Source organism: Carcharhinus amblyrhynchos, chromosome 1, assembly GCF_965287045.1.
Source record: "Carcharhinus amblyrhynchos chromosome 1, sCarAmb.v2.hapA, whole genome shotgun sequence".
Taxonomy (NCBI): domain Eukaryota; kingdom Metazoa; phylum Chordata; class Chondrichthyes; order Carcharhiniformes; family Carcharhinidae; genus Carcharhinus; species Carcharhinus amblyrhynchos.
This window is the reverse complement of record NC_137324.1, coordinates 68,560,535-68,583,747: the sequence shown is the minus strand read 5'-3', so window position 1 is coordinate 68,583,747 and position 23,213 is coordinate 68,560,535. Positions and strand designations below refer to the sequence as shown.

General features: G+C 40.2%; 1 protein-coding gene across 3 annotated transcripts in view; it reads right to left on the bottom strand.

Annotated features, from left to right (window-relative positions):
• ipo11 (importin 11) overlaps positions 1-23,213 on the bottom strand; it is a 593,411-nt gene that overhangs the window by 170,406 nt on the left and 399,792 nt on the right. For all 3 annotated transcript variants that reach the window (XM_080186460.1, XM_080186476.1, XM_080186468.1), the window contains one exon: positions 18,205-18,326. In XM_080186460.1, coding sequence (XP_080042586.1) covers positions 18,205-18,326 — 122 coding nt within the window. The remainder of the gene's footprint in view (positions 1-18,204; positions 18,327-23,213) is intronic.

Genomic DNA, 23,213 nt, shown 5'->3' with positions numbered 1-23,213 from the left:
TAAAGCGTTGCTTGAGGTGAATGGCAAGTACTGCTCCAGCACAGCTGACCTTAAAATTCATGATGTGGATATGCCAGCGTTGGACTGGGGTAAACACAGTAAAAAGTCTGACAACACCAGGTTTTAGTCCAACCGATTTATTTGATAGTAAACTCACTAGCTTTCGAGGGCATTCCCTCTTCTTCAGGTGAATGGAGAGTTCTGGCCTCAGACAGAGCATATAAAGCACAGACAGTTTACAGATTACTGATTAGAATGCAAATCTTTACACCTAACCTGCTGTTCAAGTCCTAAAGTGGCTGACAATGTGTGTGGAAGGAGCACTGATCACAGGTTAAAGAGATGTGTATTGTGTCCAGACAGTACAGTAAGTGAGGTTTTGCAAACCCAGGCAAGTCAAGGGGGTTACAGATAGTGCGACATGAACCCAAGATCCCTGTTGAGACCGTCCTCATGCGTGCGGAACTTGGCTATCAGTCTCTGCTCAGCAACTCTGCGCTGTCGTGTGTCGTGAAGGCTGCCTTGGAGAACGCTTACCCAAAGGTCAGAGGCTGAATGCCCGTGACCACTGAAGTGTTCGCCAACAGGAAGGGAACAGTCTTGCCTGGTGATTGTCGAGCGATGTTCATTCATCCGTTGTCGTAGCGTCTGCATGGTCTCCCCAATGTACCATGCTTCAGGACATCCTTTCTTGCAACGTATCAGGTAGACAATGTTGGCCGAGTTGCAAAAGTATTTACCGTGTACCCGGTGGATGGTATTCTCACGTGTGATGATGGTATCCATGTTGATGATCCGGCATGTCTTGCAGAGGTTGCTTTGGCAAGGTTGTGTGGTATTGTGGTCACTGTTCTCCTGAAGGCTGGGTAGTTCGCTGTGAACAATGGTCTGTTTGAGGTTGCGTGGTTGTCTGAAGGCAAGAAGTGGGGGTGTGGGGATGGCCCTGGCGAGATGTTCGTCTTTACCAATGATATGTTGAAGACTCCAGAGAAGATGTCGTAGCTTCTCCGCTCCGGGGAAGTACTGGATGACGAAGGGTACTCTGTCCACCGTGTCCCGTGTTTGTCTTCTGAGGAGATCGGTGCGGTTTTTTGCTGTGGCGCATCGTAACTGTCGATCTATGAGTCGAGCACCATATCCTGTTCTTATGAGGGCATCTTTCAGCGTCTGGAGGTGTCTGTCACGATCCTCCTCATCTGAGCAAATCTTGTGTATACGGAGGGCTTGTCCATAGGGAATGGCTTCTTTAACATGTTTAGGGTGGAAGCTGGAGAAGTGGAGCATCGTGAGATTGTCTGTGGGCTTGCAGTACAGTGAGGTGCTGAGGTGACCGTCCTTGATGGAGATGCGTGTGTCCAAGAATGCAACTGATTCTGGGGAATAGTCCATGGTGAGTCTGATGGTGGGGTGGAATTTGTTGATATCATCATATAGTTGGTTCAGTGATTGTTCACCATGAGGCCAAAGGAAGAAAATGTCATCGATGTATCTAGTGTATAGCATCGGTTGAAGATTCTGTGCAGTGAAGAAGTCTTGTTCGAACCTGTGCATGAACATGTTGGCATATTGAGGTGCAAATTTGGTCCCCATGGCTGTTCCGTGTGTCTGGTTGAAAAACTGGTTGTTGAAGGTGAAGACATTGTGGTCCAGGATAAAGCGGATGAGTTGTAAAATTGCATCTGGAAACTGGCAGTTGTCAACATTAACTACTGAGGCAGTCGCAGCAATGCCAGCGTTGTGGGGGATGTTGGTGTAGAGCGCCGAGACATCCATTGTGACGAGGAGTGTCCCTGGTTCAACTGCTCCATGTGTGCTGAATTTCTGTAGGAAGTCTGTAGTGTCGCGACAAAAGCTGGAGGTGCTTTGTACAATGGGTTTCAGGATGCCCTCGACGTAGCCGGAGAGGTTCTTACACAGAGTCCCATTGTCTGATACGATGGGACGGCCAGGTGTGTTTGCCTTCTGTATCTTTGGGAGGCAGTAGAGATCTCCAACGCGGGGAGTACGTGGAATGAGAGCACGGAGGGTGCTCTGAAGGTCCGGATCAAAGGTCTTGATCAAATTGTTGAGTTGACGAGTGTGTTCTTTGGTTGGGCATTCAGCCTCTAACCTTCGGGTAAGCGTTCTCCAAGGCGGCCTTCACGACACACGACAGCGCAGAGTCGCTGAGCAGAGACTGATAGCCAAGTTCCGCACGCATGAGGACGGTCTCAACAGGGATCTTGGGTTCATGTCGCACTATCTGTAACCCCCATGACTTGCCTGAGTTTGCAAAACCTTACTTACTGTACTGTCTGGACACAATACACATCTCTTTAACCTGTGATCAGTGCTCCTTCCACACACATTGTCAGCCACTTTAGGACTTGAACAGCAGGTTAGGTGTAAAGATTTGCATTCTAATCAGTAATCTGTAAACTGTTTGTGCTTTATATGCTCTGTCTGAGGCCAGAACTCTCCATTCACCTGAAGAAGAGGGAATGCCCTCGAAAGCTAGTGAGTTTACTATCAAATAAATCAGTTGGACTAAAACCTGGTGTTGTCAGACTTTTTACTACTTAAAATTCAGGCAACTGTGTCCTGATCTGCAAAACACAGAAATGCACCTCCCTTATGCCCGTGTCACAATGAAAGGAAGAACCTTAATACATTGAATAACATCACAGTGTCCACTGGCACCTCTGACCACTTGCATTTCCTGTCATTGGAAGTTTGTGTCAATTACATTGTCATTGGTGTAATACCTGAAAATTACATTTAGCATGGCAAGTTGACAAAAGCAATGACATACATGATGATTAATAGTAAAACTAAATCAGGTCCAGCTTTCTAATGGTTTATGTTAATGTGCACTACCCTGTGGAACTGAGCCATATAAAAAGAACTGGAACTTGTCTAGCACCTTTAACATCTGTGGAATTTCCCTAACTTTACCACAGATTTTTTTTTAAGTGCAGTCATTATTGTTACGTAGATGAACATAGCAGCCAGTTTGCACAAAGCAAGGGTTCACAAACGATAAAGGAAATGAATGCATAGTTAATCTGTTCTGCTAGTGTTGATTCAGGGACAAAATGTTGGATCTAGGAGCTAGGGTAACTTCCTTTACTATCAATAGTGTCGGGGACCTTCAACCTCATTCAAACACAGTGTCTTCAATAGATGTATTCTCTAAGTACTGCATTAACATGCCTGCCTAGGCCAATGTTCAAATCTCCTAACTGGGCATGAACTCTCCCACTTATGACTTAGAGGAGTTACCACTATGTTAAATTTTGTACAGAAAAGATCCAGATTTATTCATTGGTCTGTGCTGAATTGGTTGCATTCAAGAGTGGTTCAATATCTGTGGGCTGTAAGGATGGATCTAACCTAATTTATGACTCCTTTTGAAATACTTGTGAATGTAGATGCTGTGTGTAAACAGGAGCATTCATTTTGATTTGTAGATATATACAAGATATATAGAGCATTCATTTTGATTTGTTGGGGGGGGGGGGCGGGTGCAGGGGTGGGGAAAATTATAAAATCTAAAGTAAAGGAGAGGGTACGTGTGCAGGTAAATGTTGAGGATATTCCACTAATTAAAGGAGTAAGAGGCAGAGAGGTTAGTAGCGTTTCTACAAATAAGGTCCAGATAAAGGCTGGTATAAAGATAATTTACCTGAATGCACGAAGCATTTGGAACAAAGTAAACGAGCTGATGGTGCGAATCAGCACAAATGGATATGATCTAGTGGCCATTACGGAAACATGGTTGCACGGTGACAGGGACTGGGAACTGAATATCCAGGGGTATCAAGTGTTTAGGAAGGATTGACGGGAGGAAAAAGGGGCTGGGGTAGCTCTGTTAATTGAGGATAATATCAGGGTGGCAGTAAAAGAAGATATAGGCTCCAAAGAGCAAAACGTGGAATCGTTGTGGGTGGAGATAAGGAATAGTAAGGGGAGAAAGACGCTAGTGGGTGTGGTCTATAGGCCCCCAAATAATAACTTTGAGGCGGGGCTGGCTCTAAACAAACAAATAATTGATGCGTGCAGAAACGGAACGGCAATAATTATGGGGGATTTTAATCTGCATATTGATTGGATGACCCAAGTCGGATGCGGTGGGCTTGAGGAAGAGTTCTTGGAATGCTGTCAGGATAGTTTCCTTGAACAGTATGTAACGGAACCTACGAGGGAGTGAGCTTTCTTAGATCTGGTACAGTGTAACGAGGCAGGTAGAATTAGGGATCTTCTTGTGAGGGATCCTCTTGGGACGAGTGATCATGGTATGGTTGAATTTATGATGCAGATGGAGGGTGATAAAGTAGGGTCCCGAACTTGTGTCCTCTGTTTGAACAGAGGGGAGTACAATAGGATGAGAGCGGAATTGGCAAATTTAGATTGGGGGCGCAGATTGGTTGGTAGGACGGCTGAGGAACAGTGGAGCATTTTTAAGGAGATCTTTATCGGTACTCAGCAGAAATATATTCCGATGGTAAAGAAGGACTGTAGGAGAACAGATAACCAGCCCGTTGAAGTGGTGGAGGCTGCCTCGATAAATATTTTTAAGACGCGGGTTGATGGGTTTTTGATGAGAGTGGATTAAGGGTTATGGGGAGAAAGCGGGAAAGTGGAACTGAGCAGCGACAGATCAGCCATGATCTTACTGAATGGCGGGGCAGGCTCGAAGGGCTAGATGGCCTACTCCTGCTCCTATTTCTTATGTTCTTATGTATCGAAGGAAATAAAGGAGAGAGTATTAAATTAAAAGCTGATGCGTTCAGAGCGGCTAATAGTGGGCGATTAGAAGATTGGGAAAGATTTAAAAAACAACAAAGAATGACTAAGAAGGTGATAAAGAAAGGAAAGATGGGAGTATGAAGCTAAACTAGCTCTAAATATAAAAAAAAGTAAAAGTTTTTACAAATATATAAAAAGGAGGAGATTGGCTAGAGTGAATGTTGGACCCTTGGAGGACGAGAGGGGGGATTTAGCGGTGGGAGATGAGGAAATAGCTGAGGCTTTAAGTAAGTTTTTTGTGTTGGTCTTCATGGAGGAGGACGCAAATAGCTTGCCGGATATTAAAGATAGAAGGATGGTAGGAGATGAGGTCCTTAATGCGATTACTGTCACCCCATTGAAGTGGTGGAGGCTACCTCGCTGAATATATTTAAGTCACGGGTAGATAGGTTTCTGATAGACAAGGGAATTAAGGGTTATGGGGAGAAAGCGGGAAGGTGGAACTGATCCACTTCAGAACTGCCATGATCTTATTGAATGGGGGGGAAGGCAGGCTCGAAGGGCTAGATGGCCTACTCCTGCTCCTATTTCTTATGTTCTTATTTCTTATATCTTCTGGGACGTAAATAAATTGTTATAGAAAAACCAGGGAAATTTTGAAAACATGATATTTGAAGATTTTTCTAACTTCAGGCTGAGGAAATGGAATTTGGTTACATTGTGGTAAGATAGACACAATGCCATCAGGTAAAAGGATGAGGCAGTATTCTGCTATTAATAATCTGGGACCTCAGCAGCATGTGAAGAAGCCTGACGAAGTTGACTAATGCATCCCTTCCTCTATTTATAAAATATTGCAAATCAAATACATCAGTGTCAGTCTCACAGTTCAGTTGTCATACCTGACAGACCAAAATATAACTGAACAAGTAACCAATATGAATCGAGTGAGAGAGCAGATACACACACTTTCAAGAAGCATTTATTAAAAACATATAGAAACAATAAATCAAATATCAGTATTCAGTAAAACCTCCAGAAAGAAGCCAAATCAACAAAACTTAATTAAGGTGGCAGGACTGGCACCAGTATTGAGTAAAGAGGGAATTATGCCATTTGGACGGTATTCAGCTGAACTGCGCCACGATCAGTGTTCTGCTGAATGCTATAATTTGGGCTGCAGAGAGGGCTTCAAACTAAATGAAGTCAGGGAGAGAATTACATGAGGGGAGATTTTATAAGTTAAATACAATACATTCATGACTAAGCTATTTGTGCTATCATGAAAGTTTACAGGTCCCCTCACAGTAGCAATATTGTAGGATAAAATAAATATTCAGACAAAATGAAAGCCTGTAACAAAGGTACTGTAATAATCATAGAATTGTGCAATAATCTTCATATAGATTGGACTAGTCAAATAGTCAAAGGTAGCCTGAAAGATGAATTCACAGTGTATCCAGGCCAATTTTTAGATCAATACATTTGACAAGCAATGAAGGAACAGCCTATTTTAGACCTGATAATGTGTAATATGACAGCATTAATTAATGATCTCAAAGTAAGGAAACTAATGATTTTACAGTAAAGGAGCACCTGGGCAACAGTGATTGTAACAGCCAGCAATATAAAGTTTCTCATTCAATATGAGGGTGAGAAACATGGTTCTAAAACTGGTACCTGAATTTAAATAAAGGTAATTACAAGGTACGAATGCAGAGTTAAAGTGGACTGGGAAAATAGTTTTAAAAAACTAGGACAGTAGAACAGCAATGCTAAGCATTTGAGGAGCATATTTCATAAGTCTCAATAGTTTCCCTTTCTCAATGGACTATATCTAGGTGAAGGATGCACTTTCCACGGCTAACAAAGGAAACTAAGGATAGTATCAAATTTAAATAAAATACATAGCAAACTGTAAAGATTAATGGTAAATCAGAAAATTGAATACATTTCAGAAACCAGCAAAGAATGACATTCGAAAATGAGGGAGATATTAAGAGTATGAGAGAAAGGTAGAAATATAAAACCAGACAGTAAAAGTTTCTACAAATTCATACAAAGAAGAAGGGTAGCAAAAGTGGGCATCTGATCCCTTAAGAGGGTGGCTCTTGGAATAAATAATGGGTAGCCAAAAACAGGCAGAAACATTGAACAGATATTTTGTCCTCGCAGCAGAAGACTCAAAAGGCATCCCACGAGTAGTTAAAAAAAATTAAGTGGGAAGAGGGAGGGAAGAACTTAAAACAATCGCTATCATCAGGGAATGGTACCGGGAAAACTAGTGGAACAAAAGGCCCACAAGCATGGTGGGCACAGTAGTTAGCACTGCTATCTCATACAGCCAGGAAACGGGGTTCGATTCCCGGCTTGGGTCACTGTCTGCGCGGAATCTGCACGTTCTCTCTGTGTCTGCCTGGGTTTCCTCCGGGTGCTCCAGTTTCCTCCCGAAGTCCAAAAGATGCGCTTGATTAGGTGCATTGGCCAAGCTAAATTCTCCCTCAATGTAACTGAACAGGCGTTTAGGGGATTTCCACAATAACTTCATTTGCAGTGTTAACGTAAGCCTACTTGTGACATTAATAAATAAACTTTAAAACAAGTTTCCTGAACCTGATGGTCTGCATCTTAGGGTTCTAAACAAGTGACTGCAGACATAATGGGTGCATTGGTTGTGATCTTTCAAAATTCCCTGGATTTTAGAAAGGTCCCAGAGAATTGGAAAACTGCAAATACAACACATCTATTCAAGAAAGGAGTGAGTCAGAAAGCAGTAAATATAGACTAGTCAGCCTAATATCTATCATAGGAAAATACTAGTGAAGTAGGGGATGGGTTAATGAACTTTGTAATACTTAGAGGTTTCTAAAAATGTACTGTAAGACTTTTTTTTGTATCCCAGACAGATAAGAAAGCAGCTGTCCCTGCCATTGTACACAAGTTTATGATAGTCCCAGCTAATTGTGTTCAGAAATGTAGCTGACCCAGCTCGTATCTATGTTTGTGTCTTTAATATTATGGACTTCTGTCTAACATAGTGGTGCTTGTGTGCCTTCGTATATATTTATGTACTATTTATGTATTATGTACTGACATATTATATGCTATACAGGTACCTACAAACATAAAATTGTTACATCGGCCCCATTACCTTGTATGCCAGTTAACTTGTTTGTGCCGGTCTGTAATCACACCACAGGTGTTGAGATGTGAGACAATTGCGGCCTTGAGATAACCATGAAGAAACTGCCGAAGCAGCCATGTTCACACGGAGGACAAGCCACAGCCTGGGAACTGCCGACCACGGGAAAGTGCTTACGTGCTTGGGGGTATATAAATATGTGTTGTTAATTTGTGTTCGGAGAGAAGCCTGGGGAACCGCTATTAAGTGCCAGGTGTATCTCCCAAAAGCTTTTGAATAAACTTGCTATACTTTGACTCACAACTAGTCTCAGAGGTATTATTTTACCTACAACACTAGAATGTATTATTAAGGAGGTAGTAGCAGGGCATTAAGAAAATCATAATACAATCAGGAAGACTCATTATAGTTTTGTGAAAAGGAAATCACATTTGACTAATTTATTAGCGTTCTTTGAGGAAGTTAACAAGCAAGGTGGATAATGGGAGACCAGTAAATGCAGTTTATTTGAATTTACAAAAGGCCTGTGGTAAGGTGCCACATGAAAAGTTTGGTAACCAAATTTAATAATGAGACAAAGAGATATAGGTAGAAAGCAAGTTGTGCAGAGGACAGAACAGTCTACATAGGGATAAAGATAGTTGAAGTGAGTAGAACTCATGAAATGAAAAAAGAACATCGGCAGCATGGTACAAAACTGAGCAACAGGAAACAAAGTGGAGGCGAATAAAACCAGGAATTGCTGGAAACACTCAGCAGTTTTGGCAGAATCTGTGGAGAAACAGACAGAGTTAATGTTTCAGAGGGAGGTGGAGCCAGGTGGGAGACAGGTAAAATTGAGAAAAAGGGGGAAGGTGAAGCAAAGAGGGAGAAAATGTAAGGAAACGGGGAATAACCTAGTCCACTCCTCCACTATACCCAATACCTCTCCTATCACCCTGGCACCTTCCCATGCAATCAGAGATGTACCATCCAAGGTCCAAAGCTCTCATTCCAGTTAAGCAGCACTTCATTTGCACCTCCGTCAATTTGGTCTATTGCATTCGCTGCTCCCAATATGGTGTCCTCTATATCGGAGAGACTAGATGTATTGCTGAACACCTTCAGGGCTCTGACCTACCCGTTGCTTACGATTTTAACACACGATTCTGCTCCCACATGTCTGTCCTTGGCCTGCTGCAACGTTGCAGTGAAGCTCAACGCAAATCGGAAAAACAGCATCTCGTCTTCTGGCTAGGCATGCTGCAACTTTCCAATCTCAACATTGAATTCAACAAATTCAGATTAGCACAGCCCCACCTTGACCGCTTTGTTTTCAGATCATTTAATTTTTAAACTGTTCTCTACTTTTTATTTTTCTGTTGTCTTTACTTTTCTCCCCCCCAACTCTTTCCCCCATTTTATCCCCCTTTCCTTACTTTTTCTCCCCCTTTGTTTCCCCTTTCCCCCCTTTTCTCAATTTTCTCTCTCTCCCACCCATGACATAAGAACATAAGAAATAGGAGCAGGAGTAAGCCATCCAGCCCTTCGAGCCTGCCCCGCCATTCAAAAAGATCATGGCTGATCTGTCGTGGCTCAGTTCCACATTCCCGCCCTCTCCCCATAACCCTTAATCCCCTCTCTTATCAAAAACCCATCAACCCGCGTCTTAAAAATATTTAGCGAGGCAGCCTCCACCACTTCAACGGGCAGAGAATTCCAGAGATTCACCACCCTTTGAGTGAAGAAGTTCTTCCTCAACTCCGTTCTAAACCGCCCCCCCTTTATCTTGAGGCTGTGCCCCCTAGTCCTACTGTCTTTTTTGAGCGGGAAGAGTCTCTCCACCTCTATCCTATCCATCCCATTCATCATCTTATACGTCTCAATGAGATCTCCCCTCATTCTTCTAAACTCTAACGAGTACAAGCCTAGTTTATTCAGCCTCTCCTCATAGCTCAACCCCCTCAACTCTGGTATCAGCCTAGTAAACCTCCTCTGCACTCCCTCCAAGGCCAAAATATCCTTGCGCAGGTGCGGCGCCCAAAACTGCACACAGTACTCCAGCTGCGGCCTCACCAATGCCCTATACAGCCGCAGCAAGACCTCCCTACTTTTATATTCAATCCCCCTCGCTATGAAGGCCAGCATCCCATTCACTTTCCTGACCACCTGCTGCACCTGCAAGCTGGGTTTTTGCGACTCATGCACAAGGACCCCGAGGTCCCTCTGCACCGTCGCCTGCTGCAGTTTTTCGCCATGTAAGTAATAGTCCTTCCTACCATTATTCCTACCAAAGTGGACCACCTCACACTTGCCAACATTAAATTCCATTTGCCATTTTCTGGCCCATTCGCCCAGCCTATTTAGATCCTTCTGCAGACTCTCCACACCCTCTGCACAATTTGCCGTTCCCCCAATCTTGGTGTCATCAGCAAATTTCGACACCCTACACTCGGTTCCTTCCTCCAGATCATCTATATAAATGGTAAAAAGCTGAGGCCCCAGCACTGACCCCTGGGGCACTCCACTAGTCACCATCTGCCAATCCGAATAGCACCCGTTGACCCCCACTCTCTGCCTCCTATTTGACAACCAGTCCTCTATCCACGCTAACACCCTACCCCCAACTCCATGTCCCTTGACCTTCTGCAATAACCTCTTGTGAGGTACTTTGTCAAACGCCTTCTGAAAATCCAGAAAGACCACATCCACCGGCTCTCCTCTATCCACCGCCCTAGACACATCCTCATAGAACTCCAGTAAATTTGTCAGACACGACTTCCCTTTAATGAAACCGTGCTGCGTCTGCTCTATCAAGCAGTTCCCTTCAAGATGCCTCGCAATTTCCTCCTTAATGACGGATTCTAACATTTTACCTACCACAAACGTTAAACTAACCAGCCTATAATTCCCCGCCTTTTGCCTGGCACCAGGTCACCTCTGATTTCAGCTTCTCCACCGTTTGGGCATTCACACCTTTTCTTCTCTCTACGGACAGCCATTAGCAGCCTTTTCCCCTTGTTTCTGTGGCTATGACTCATCTTTCATTCCTTTACCATACAGTATATCTCCCACTTTCTATGCCTTTTAGCTTTGACAAAGGGTCATCTAGACTCAAAATGTCAGCTCTTTTCTCTCTTCACAGATGCTGCCAGACCTGCTGAGATGTTCCTGCATTTTCTCTTTTTGTTTGATGGCCAGTTCTCTCATCACTAATGTAAATTTTCACTGTCAATTTCTAATGCGATCTTTCTAGTCATTCTCCGTTCCAAGCGGAACTTCGAACTTTCCTCACTCCTTCCTTTAAGTTGCAAATGTTCTGTCATAAATGCTCTTTCTCCTCTTCATATTGCTTTTGAGTTCAACACAAGACTTCATTCTTCCCCATTCTAATTCTGCTGCAATCTCAAAACTGATGCTACTTATGTCTCTCAAACATTTTCTCTAGTTTTTAGGTTTTAAAAATTGCTGCCTAATAAGTTTACCTTCTCTTTCACTTTTTTCAATCTCATAGAGGGCCTGCACTACAGACTTGGGCCCTACACTTTGGTTTCTTACTTTATAGAAAATATTAAGACATTGAGTAGTCAGTAGATACGTCTATTAAAAGTAAATAAAAAAATCATTTACTTCTTATGAGCATCATACATAATTATGGGTTTAATCAAATTAAATATTGAAGTTGAGTTTTTTTTATATAACAGCAAAGGTTACTTCAATTACCACATAACTAGGTAATACAAGGGCCCCCCATATCTCGCCACCAATTCTCAAGGTCCTCCTTTATCCGACCTCCAAAATCTTGTCCTTGTGTTTTATTAGATATTTACAGTCAGAAGCAGTAGAGGAGAGGATTTTTTTCCCCCAATAACATTATAAAGGAAGGCAGAAGACTTACTGGGACGACAATTCCACACAATGGGCAGAATTCTCCCCCCAAAAATTCTAAGTGTTGAATTCACATGAAAACTGCAGTAATTCATGCTGTTTTTTCAGTGGGAGTTCAGAGAAGAATCTCCCACACTCTGTACAGAAGGTGCCAGCATGAATATCATTAAATTTTAGGGGGTGGGGGGGAAGCTGAAATCAGTGCGCTGAGCGAGCCATTGCACATGCGCTGATTTGTCAGTACTAAGATTGGCAGATGCAGTGCAAAAATGCACCAAAAATCTCTTGGGAAACACACTCATTGTCACCTTACTTTTCTTATTTGACTTCCAAATCATAGGAGTGTGCACCTTGCTTAACCCTTCACTGTTTGTGGATTTTCTAAATGGTGCAAAAGCAGAGGCATAATTTTGAAGTTACTCCTTCAATGCCATCCTGTAAGAAAATCAACTGAACCTTAGGTGATTTGAATCTTGGGTCAGCTTTCTCTTAGGTTGAAATAAATGTTCTGCTGCACATTCTTTCCCAAAAAAAAGCTCAGCTCATCCTTCAACTTGGCAGATTAATTACTGTTTGCTTCAATGCACACACCTGCAGCAGCACTACTCATCCTGGTGCTGTGTCTATCAATCAACCACAGTTTGGAATAAACAGTTTTGATGGCAGAATCTCATCTTCTTGCTGTTTCAAGTGGTTACATAAACTCAGCCTTTTCTTGGACAGTTAGCGTGTTAATGGACACATGCCTTTGGTTCTGGTCCTCAATCCACACAATAATTGCCCATGTTTTATAGGTGCATAACGTTCAGGTTCCAATCATGATGCTTAAAGGAGACTTTGGTGGTGCAAACATTTGTGGAAGCCCAAATGAATTCACTATGGACACTGCCTTCTCATCAGCATCAACAGGTCACAGCACTTTTAATCTCTGTTCCAAACTCTTGGACTGACTCTTCCTTTTGGAAGTAGTGGAGTCCTTGTCACTTGATGCACATTTGCCAGCCATTTTGCACACCTTACACTTGTTTTAAAGGGTCAAATTAAGAAACAAAGCAACACCTTAGTTAATCTTGCTAGTTGACTTTGTACTGTAGCACTCCTTGAACTTTCCATGCATTTGTGTACTATACAAAACTTGCCTCTTTCATGCCTTTGGAAGAACTCCCACGAGATGCATAGAACGTTGATCTGGCAATCGCATGTCTTCTAATAATTTCCCCTCATTTACACATCTTGAGACACTAAGGGGCAATTTAGTTGGGCCAATCCATCTAATCTGCACTAAAGGGGTTTTGAACATGATTTTATAGGTGGAGAACAAAACAAAAAGGGTGGTGTTTTAGGATTAGTGTTAAACAGAATAGTGCTTGAAGGCTGTTCTTATCAAAGGTGGCAGGAGATGGACAAAAGGCCTGAGTAAGAGATCTAAAGCTGCAAGAAGGTATCAAAGGTAGAAAAAGGAGCAGAAGTAAGATTGGGTAAGCTACTGAGAAATTTAGGGATGAATATTTTGCCTTTGATGTACTAGAGATAAGGTGCTAGTGTATTCTGCATTTTTATGAATTATGGCCAACCAGGACACGATATGAATGGCAGGACTTTGCATAGGATGGGGCTTGGAGAATGCAGAATAGGAGGCCAGAAATAGCATCTCAGAGAAATCAAGGCTAGTGATGACATAAACATGAACAAAGAAGTTGGTAATGCGAGTTTTGGAAGTCGAAATAAATGTTCTTGCTGATATAATGGGGCTTAAAGTTCAACTCATCATCAAATCAGCCAAAGACTGATAAATCTGGCATTACAAAAACCATTTGCAGGTGTCAATCAGATATCAAAGTCTCCAATATGATGGACAGAAAGTGTTTGCATATTTCAAATGGAAGTGTGCCCCCACTGGGTTGAGAAAAAACAAAACGGCATACACAGATTTTTGTCTGAAGATTTTGAATGGCCTGCTTTATCTTAAGTGATTGGCTGGGAATGTAGATGAAGTCAACAGCAAAGAAGTTAAGACTCCAAAAACAAAGGCTTTGATTTTCTTATGCTCCGATCAAGATTGTTTTACCCCATCTAGAACATGTATCAGACAAGCAATGTGACAGCACGGAGGTGGCTGACAGAGGCATTGGAAGAGTGAAACTCATATATATTAACGCTGTCCCCATTCCTGTGAATTATGCCACACCACAGCATGTGAGGTGAGGGGGCCGCTCTCAGTTCCTTCATGCATAAAAGATGCTCGCTGATAGAGATGCTTGATCAAAGAGATGAAAGGCATGAATAAGAACCAAAAGTCTCCAAAGAGTTTAGCATTGATGGCGTTCTTTATAAATTCCTGTTAAATAAATATCTTAAAAGTTACAAGCTCTCACTGATATCTGTGGATTACAACCACTATTCTCGAACACCAATTGCAGAATTCAGTGTGCAAAGTAAAATTTCTATTGTGATCACTTATAATCAACAATCAAGTTTATTTTCATTGTCACACAGATTAAAAGGCTGTGCAAAATTCAACACATCTTGATCCTGTTGTCAACATGCATTTTCTTCAATGCTAGTCTAATTAGCATCACAAACATGCAAACACATCAGTCAAACTATGGGATTCAATCACAAAAAAATGTCATTGACAGTACAAAGTACAGATTGATGTAACCAGTATGCATTTCGGTCAATGGTTCATGACAAGATCAAAGTGTCTCCATCTGTGATCTCACCAGCTTTCAAGGTAGTGATAAGATAATAGCACAGGAAACTCAAACCATATTTATTTTCAACAGCTGTCTGCATGTGTTTTCACTTCCAGCTCCATCTATAATGCTACGCATTGCCAGTTCACCAAGTACAAGACTAAATACGTAGTTCGGGTGACAGGTTATCTTAGAGATAAATATTTTCAGTACATTTTTAATTTACTTCTGTTCCTCTAAACACTGATTGTCGTAGTTTAACTACCTGTGCTTACATTAAATAGAAGCAAACAAATGGATATAATGTTACAGCTAGAGTACCCAACCAACCTGAACACTGGCGAAGTAAGGAAACAAGAGACCTGTCTAGCAGCAAAGTAAAGAAAGAAACAAGAAAAAAAGGCAAAAGAAACTAGCAAAAAAAGGAAACAAAATGGAGGCAGAGATTTATGATCTAAAGCTGTTGCACTCAATATTGAGTCCTGAGTAGTCATGATTGTCACCTGGTGCCAAATTATCCAAAAATGATCTAACAGCGACTCTTAACATTCCTACATGTGCCCTACATGAGTTTATTCCTTTGGTTGGGAAAAATAGAAAGGCAACTTATTAACTAAATGGAGAGAAACATCAAAGTGCTTTGGTGCAAAGGGATCTGGGTGCTCTTAGGAACAAATCACAGAACGTTAGTACGCAAGTAATGAGGAGGGCAAATGAAATTTTGGCATTTATTGTGAAAGGAATGAGAGTATGAAAGTAGGGAAGTGTTGCTGCAACAGTACATTAGTGAGATTGTACTTGGAGTATTGCGTACAATTTTGGTCCCCTTACCCTGAGGAGCGATATAGTCACTTTAGAGGCAGCTCAGAAGAGATTCACGAGACCGATTCTAGAGATAAGAAGTTTATCTTACGAAGAAAAATTGAGCAGTTTAGGATTATGTTTCCTAGAGTTTAGAAGTATGAAGATACAATTGAGGTATACAAGATGATAAAGGAGATTGAAAAAGTAGATGAGAGGATGGATCCTCCTGCTGGACCATCTAGAAGAGAGGCCATAGAATAAGGATAAAGGATAGCAGATTTAAAACAGAGATGAGGATAAACTACTACTCTCAAAGAGTTGTGAATCTGTGGAATTCACTACCCCAGAGTGCAGTGGATACTGGAGATAGGCAGGTTTTTAATTAGTAATTGGTAAAAGAATTATAGAGAACCAGTGAAGTTGAGGCCAAGACGAGTTCAGCCATGATTGTATTGAATGGTGCAGCAGTCACAAGGAGCCAAATTGCCCACTCCTGCTCCTATTTCTTATGTACTTTGCAAAAGTTAGTCAGATCTTTTTAACATTATTTTGTGAATGACAACAAAGATGTTAGCGTCCACCACTGTAAACTTGTGAAACCGACTGCAATGTTTGGCATCTGCACATGTGCAGTTAAACATAGAACTCAAAGCACCACCACTGACAATTCCCTGTTGAAGTTTCACAGATGACAACCATTAGAAATTAGTGAACTGACTAGAAATTCCCCTTTAGCGATGCAATGTCACAGCAAAACTCCAGAAAAAGTGCTGAAGGTACAACTTGTAACAGAATACAAAGCCACCACATATGTTCAAGAACCTCCCAAGTCCTGGAAAATTAATCTCATATTTGTGTAGTGTTCCATTTTTTTCCATTATGATCAAAAGCTCCAGAGTTTAAACTAACAAAAACGAAGTATTTTCATGGCATTTCAACTTCTTATAGGTTTGCCAAGATCCTTATTCCACTCATTGTAAGATTTATGACAAGTGAAGGATTGTCAAGTGTATCATTTGGCTGCTTAGCTTGCTTGATGACATCACTCTTGCTGAATACCTGGAGATCCTCTTGACTTGGCACAAGATTCAAATTAATAGTGGGGAAGGGAAATGCTTGCCTCAAAGATCACTAAATCTTTGCTGGCAGTTTTCTTAAGGGGTCAGCTGTGCATTCCACTGCTTTGTCAATGACCTCAAAACCTGAACCAATGTTTCTTTATCATCTAATCATTACTTCATTTCAGGACTTTATGAATAAAATATAACACAATGAGGAATCAAAAGAAGCAGTATATCTCATTTATTTATAGATACTAAGGTACACTTTCTAATTTCATAAAAATTTTTACACCTTTGGTTCTTTGAGCTATTCTTTACATCTTAAAAAGCTGTTCCTAATTCGAAATGTACTGTATGTTACAATTATGAAGTATATAAGATTGTTGTGTTTTGGAACTCTCATCTTAACTTAAAATGAAATGGGGGAATGAAAGGGGATCATGTGACCTGTTCTGCATTCTGTCTGACAACAAACGTTGGTGGTTTGGTTGCGAAGAGGATGGGGGCATGTGGGGGGAATTGGGGGGGGGGGATGTGGGGAAGGTTGGAGGGCAAAGTTATAAGACTTGTTCCAGAAGTGCAAGGTGTTCACTTCTGTGGACAGCAGCAGTTCTGTTGATCTTGGGTAGACTGTTAGTCTCCAAGTCTCAAGGGCAGATGTTAGCAATGTCATAAAAGCAAATTGTTGTGGATGCTGGAATCTGGAATCTGAAACAAAAACAGAAAATGCTTGAAAATCTCAGCAGGTCTGACAGCAGACATGGAGACAGAAAAGGGCCAATATTTTGAGTCTGCATGGCTCTTCGTCAGAGATGGGAATGTTATGTCTTATAAATGGTTTTACTTTGAACTGCTTATGTAATTCCAAGACTGAATATAGTTGGAGGCCTAAAGGATAATTAATTAGTATTTCTACCTGGATATAAAGCTCATGTGATTCATATAACCACGCAGCTAGGTTTTGAAAAGGGGCAAGTCTAGTGAAAACCATCTTATCTGTTACAGGATTTTTAGGATATCCCTAGAACCCACATACGTAAATCAGTCTGCAGCCATCTGAATGGCAAAGAGCAGAAAACGGAGACAATTAGTTTTGCGTGTGAAGCAAAACAAATGACGACTCTACTTTCATCATGCAAAATGCTGGTAGGATCTAATGCTCAGATTGAAGAAACTTAGTTTGTGAGGAACTAAATAAGGCTGGAAGATTTCTCCAGCTTTGGCAAGAGGGAAAGAATCTCCACTGCAATCCTCACAGTAGAAGTAAATTTGAGGATTAGGAGTTCCTTGCTAAGAAAGGAGAAAGGAAGCAAGCCACAATGAGCTGAGAATAGCTTTAGACTGGTGCCTAGAGATTGAAGTGCCTTCTCAAGGACTAGTTTAAAGTGTAATCATGGAGAAGGATTTTCAGCTATTTTAGAAGTTAAATGGGAAAACCTTTCTATACAGTGACTTAGAATATAAGTTGCCGAATAAAAGAGCGCAATTCAATGTTATTTTTAGTTTATTACAGAAAAAATCTTAAAACCTGAAATCTTGAGTGATCCTTGCCATTAGACACTGGAAGTTCAAATATTTTATTAAATGTTATCTACAAAGATTGTAAAGTAGTAGCTGCCACAAAAATCAATACGCATACAGCAAATTCACAACCTCACTTTCTTCAGATTTTTGTTCAAAAATTGATTTTTAAATGGTAAACTGCAAGCAATCATAAAGACAAAAACAGTGTTTGGAGTCAATCATGCAGCTTAATTAGCCTTCATTGCAAAACCATTTTCCACAATAACCACCTCAACATATGTCACACATCTTTGAACTGAAGGCTCAAGTAAGGACCATTTTTAATCAGGATACGGAATACTGTAAATAGATACCTCTGTTATAGCAAAGAAAAACTTATTACCTGTTTTCAGAAGGTAAGAGTGAAAGCAATGCCAAAGCAGAAAGTTTCCGTCTCTCTGGTTGTGTAATGTTATCCATTCGATCAACCCACATCTCAATTATATTACCAAGGAGTTGCTCCATCTAGAAAAAAAAGCAAATCTGTGAGCTTCTTGCTCAATTTACAACTAAATGGCATAATATTATGGAGAGATACAGGATCAAAGATAAATGGATATGGTACACAACTTTGTGCAAATCCACAATTGGAGGAAAAATACAAATTAAAACGAGGCTTAAAAGCTAAAAACAAAATGCTTCCAGGCAATTCAGTTTTAATGAGCAGACGTACAACATTCTTTTAATAATTAAGTACACAGAACATTTTGCAAATTGTCAAATTTAGTTATTATTCAGTTACACTGTAACATAGTGATGAAACTGAATACAATTGGGATAGGAGATCCAAGCTGAATTCTCTTGCCAAAGTAGATATCATCACCAATTCTTTTTGATGTTAATACTAATAGAAGGGTGAGCAAATTTCCACAGGGCTAGTTACATGCTGTTGTAGCAGTCAGGTGTTTTTTTGTTGAAAGCATATATGAAAGTATACATGTTCACAGGCGAATCTGATTTTGTTAAAATAATCAGCTGCATTTTAGTGTTTCATGTTTTACTTACATTTACAGGAAGCTTTATTCAAATTGTCTAAAATCTGGCATCTGAGCACAAATGTGTCTGCGGTACATATACATTGAATTGGAAACAAGGGTAAATAAAAACTCAGCAAATAAATTTACACTGATTTAACCATGAACTGAGTGCAATTCAGCTGGCAAGCAGAGTCTTTGTCAGTCAATGCTCCTTGCTTGCTGCAACTTACACTATGATTACCTAACAGAATGTAGTATTTATTTTAATTTTAAAGTCCAGGGCCCATTTAAAGATTTCTCTATATTACAGGATATTTTATGCTATAGTTTTCAACATCAAATCATTGGTATATCTATCAGAATGCAGCATGTTTCTGGTCTTGCTCATATTATTGTTTTTCTCAGAAAGATACTTTGCTTTTCTGAAAAGGCACCCTCTCTATTGCAGGACAAATGGAACGGTTTACACACTGTTTTCAGTACAATGACATCACGTCACATGAGATTTTACAATTCAATTTGTAATAAATTGCATTGCTCAGCAAAAGGAAACAAAGGAAATTGCTAGTATTATTCAATAAAGCAATAGTCCTTTTCAAAGATAATTCCCCTTTCTCTATGCTGCCTAATTCTATCCTCTCACACACACCTTTGACAATTTTTAGGCTCAACTTCTTTAAACTTCCTGACCTCATCATTTATTTCAGCTCTTCAAACATTTTTGTGGAGGATTTTTATGTCTCATCAGTTTTGGTTGTGAAAAACAATACATCTTGATTTGCATCTTTTCAAATTCTTCTCCACAAGGCATATTGGTCACTGATTATACATCAGGCTTCATAAATGCGACATGCATTTAGGCAGCATGGTAGCACAGTGTTTAGCATTGCTGCTTCATAATGCTAGGGACGCGGGGTCAGTTCCCAGCTTGGGTCACTGTCTGTGTGGAGTTTGCAAATTCTCCCCGTGTCTGCATGGGTTTCCTCCAGGTGCTCTGGATTCCTTTCACAGTTTGAAAGATGGGCTGGTTAAGTGGATTGACCTGAACAAACTCCGGACTGTGGTGACTAGGGGAATTTCACAGTAACTGCATTGCAAGTTAATGTAAGCCTTACTTGTGACTAATAAATAAACTTCTACATTTGCATTGGTGAAATACTCAAACTGCCGATTCTCCACAGTGCAATTATTACCATCACTTCTGTGGCAAAAATAAATTTGTCAACTGTCTTGCTTGACTGTTTTTTTAAAGAAATGTGTTAGGACATTATACATATTGTTGCCGCAGGGAAAAGAGAAATTTTTAAAGTATGTATCGCTTACAGCGACCTGGATTCACTAACAAGAAACATTGAGTCTTTTAGTTTTTTTGTTTTTATTCCAGTTCAATCAAATCAAGTCCAATTCAGAGTCTCAACAAGTTGAGACGTTCCCAATCCAAGCTGACAAGACAGGGCTCTCACCTCTGGTCTTAGTTCTTTTCAAGTGCAATCAGGCATTGAAATCTATATAATAGTAGTCACACAGCATTTGTGATGGTACAGGTGTAATCTTAGCTGTAAACCTGGTTATATTAGCTAATCCTTCAGTAGTGACTTCTGCTGCAAAATCAGTGTACAAGGACCTAGCAGATGATTTGCGAGCAGGCTCCATTTGGATTAATTCAATCTTGTCCAAAATGCTCTAGGCAGGGTGTCATTGTCACATTTTACTAATAGGTGAAACAAATGCACTTTTCAAAACTTTCTAAAATGGCTTTAAAGATTGGCTGCATGGGCTAGTGGCCACAAAACCAAACTGTAATATTAATCAGTAACATTAGCTAATGGAGGGGGGAATTGGAAATAACGGAGTTATGGACTTAAATTGATTTATTGTCACACATATTACTACAATGAAAAGTATTGTTTTTAGTGCACAATACAGGTAAAGCATACTTCTCCTAGAGGAAGAGAGGAGACAGTGCCGAATGAAGTATTACAGTCATAGTTAGAATGGAGAGAAAGATCAACTTAATGTAAAGTAGGTCCGTTCAAGTGTCTGATGGCCGTCGGAAAGAAACTGTTCGAGTTGGTTGGTATGAGCCTTCAGATTTTCCAATCGTTTTCCCTTGATGGAAGGTGGTCAAAGAGAGTAGATCCAGGGTGCGTAGGGCCCTTAATGCTTAATTGTGTTGGCTACTTTGCCAAGGTAGTGGAAAGTGTAGACAGGGTCAATGGGTGGGAGGCAGATTTGAGTGATGAATTGGGCTTCATAAATGACCCTTCGTAGTTCCCTGCAGTCTTGGACAGAGCAGTTGTGAAACAACCAGAAAGAATGCTTTTTATGATGCATCTGTACAAGTTGGAGAGAGTTGTAGTGGACATGCCAAATTTCCTTAGTCTTCTGAGAAAGTACAGGCATTGGTGGGCTTTCTCAGCCATAGCATCAGCATTGAGGAACCAGGACAGGTTGTTGGTGATCTGAGTATCTAAAAACATGAAGCTCTCAACCATACTTGAAGTTCTAGGCTTATGCAAATTATTTAAATTTACATAATATTTATTCTTCAAAATAAAATTTATACTCTGTGCTTTTACAGGTAAGTATTTATATGCCGATTCCATACTATTCTTCAACATAATGAGGGAAGAGGTATTTTAATAATTAGATACTGAATTAATTGTAATCTGTTTCTAATGTTACTGGAAAAAATTCAGAAAGAAGTACATTTCTCTTATATTCTATTTTAGTCTCTTGAGCCAAATGGTATGAAGCATACTTCTTCTACCAGCATTCGCCCAAAGCAAGATGTTAAGACTCAACTGGAGCATCATCTCATCCTACATCCTGCTCACTGCACTGGAATATCATTCTGATATCTTATCGGATTCAGCTGAAGGAATGATATGGTGTAAGTAAGCTCATTATCACTGGTATTCATATTTTCTTTCAACATCAGATTAAAACAAAACTAATTTTTATTGGCCGCCTTAATTTTTGTAAAACAAATGTAAAGTTTGGCCGAACAGCAATTCAATTTTACTTGGGCAGCAAAAATTGTTGGATACTTATGATCAATCCAACCTTTTTATTGTTGAAGAATGCAATGATAATATTAATCCATTAAGTAGCAGAAATCATTTGATAATGTTTTCTATCTGCAAGACTAATTTATGCATCTGATTCATTACATTTATTTTCCCAATTTTTTTCTCAAAACTATTATATAGCATTGAGCTGGAGATATTAGACATTTTGTTATTGATTTCACAAGCAATCTCATAACTGAAGTTTGCAAATAAAAAAACACCTTTGCAATATTTCTATGCACGAAATGCGGATGGTGATAACATGTCCCCATTGAAAAATGTTGTGCACAACCAAATAATCAATTTAACCCCTTGCTATGAATTAGAAAAAACCTACAGCTTTTTTGATGTAAACCACTTAAAAACAAGTTTTAAGTTCATTAATCACAGATATCAACATGAATTTTAAGTATTATTTTATCAATGTCTTTAAATACTACATGCATGTTTGAGCTTGGATAATTTCAAAGGAACTATATTTTCTCAACAGAAAATATCCATCAGTCCACCCATGATGGGCAGATATATCAGCTGGCTGTGCAATTAGTAAAGCATCTTCCTGCCTTTGTAACATCAGAATACATTTAAAAGACAAACAAAAATTAGGACATCATAGTCTGCCCATATGGACAAATGCCACCTCCAGCTTGCAACAAAAAATACAAATAATATCCTTTGAAGTGTTACAAGCATACACTTCCTTGCTAATGGAAAGCACATATTTTAAAATCCATAGTTAAAGAAATATTTCATATGATTGTCAATTAAAGGAAACATTTCCTTATTTAATCAATTTAAACGTAAAGGGGCACAAACATCAACCATATGTTGATTTATCAGTACCATCTTAAAAAAGGTCCTTCAAGTATTTTATTAATTAACTTATTATTTATATAGCTTCTTCAGCACAATAATTCTTTGAAAGGCATTGGAAATTAGCAGAAAAGGGCAAGCCAGGAGAATTTTTAAAAAAAGCTTAAAGAGCTAAGAGGAGGCAATGAGAAGTCCTTGGTGGGTTGGATAAAGGAAAACCCCAAGGCTTTTTACTCTTATGTGTGAAATAAAAGAATGGGTGAAGTTAGGGCCAGTCAAGGATAGTAGTGGGAACTTGTACATGGAGTCAGGAGAGGTAGGAGAGGCATCCCACGTCTTTTAGAATGTGGGAGGAAATCAAGGGTTTCTCAGGACAGTGTCCTAGGCCCAACTGTCTTCAGTTTCTTTGCTAATGACCTTCCTTCCATCATGAGGTCAGAAGTGGGGATGTTTGCAGGTAACTGCACATCATTCAGCACCATTTGCAACTC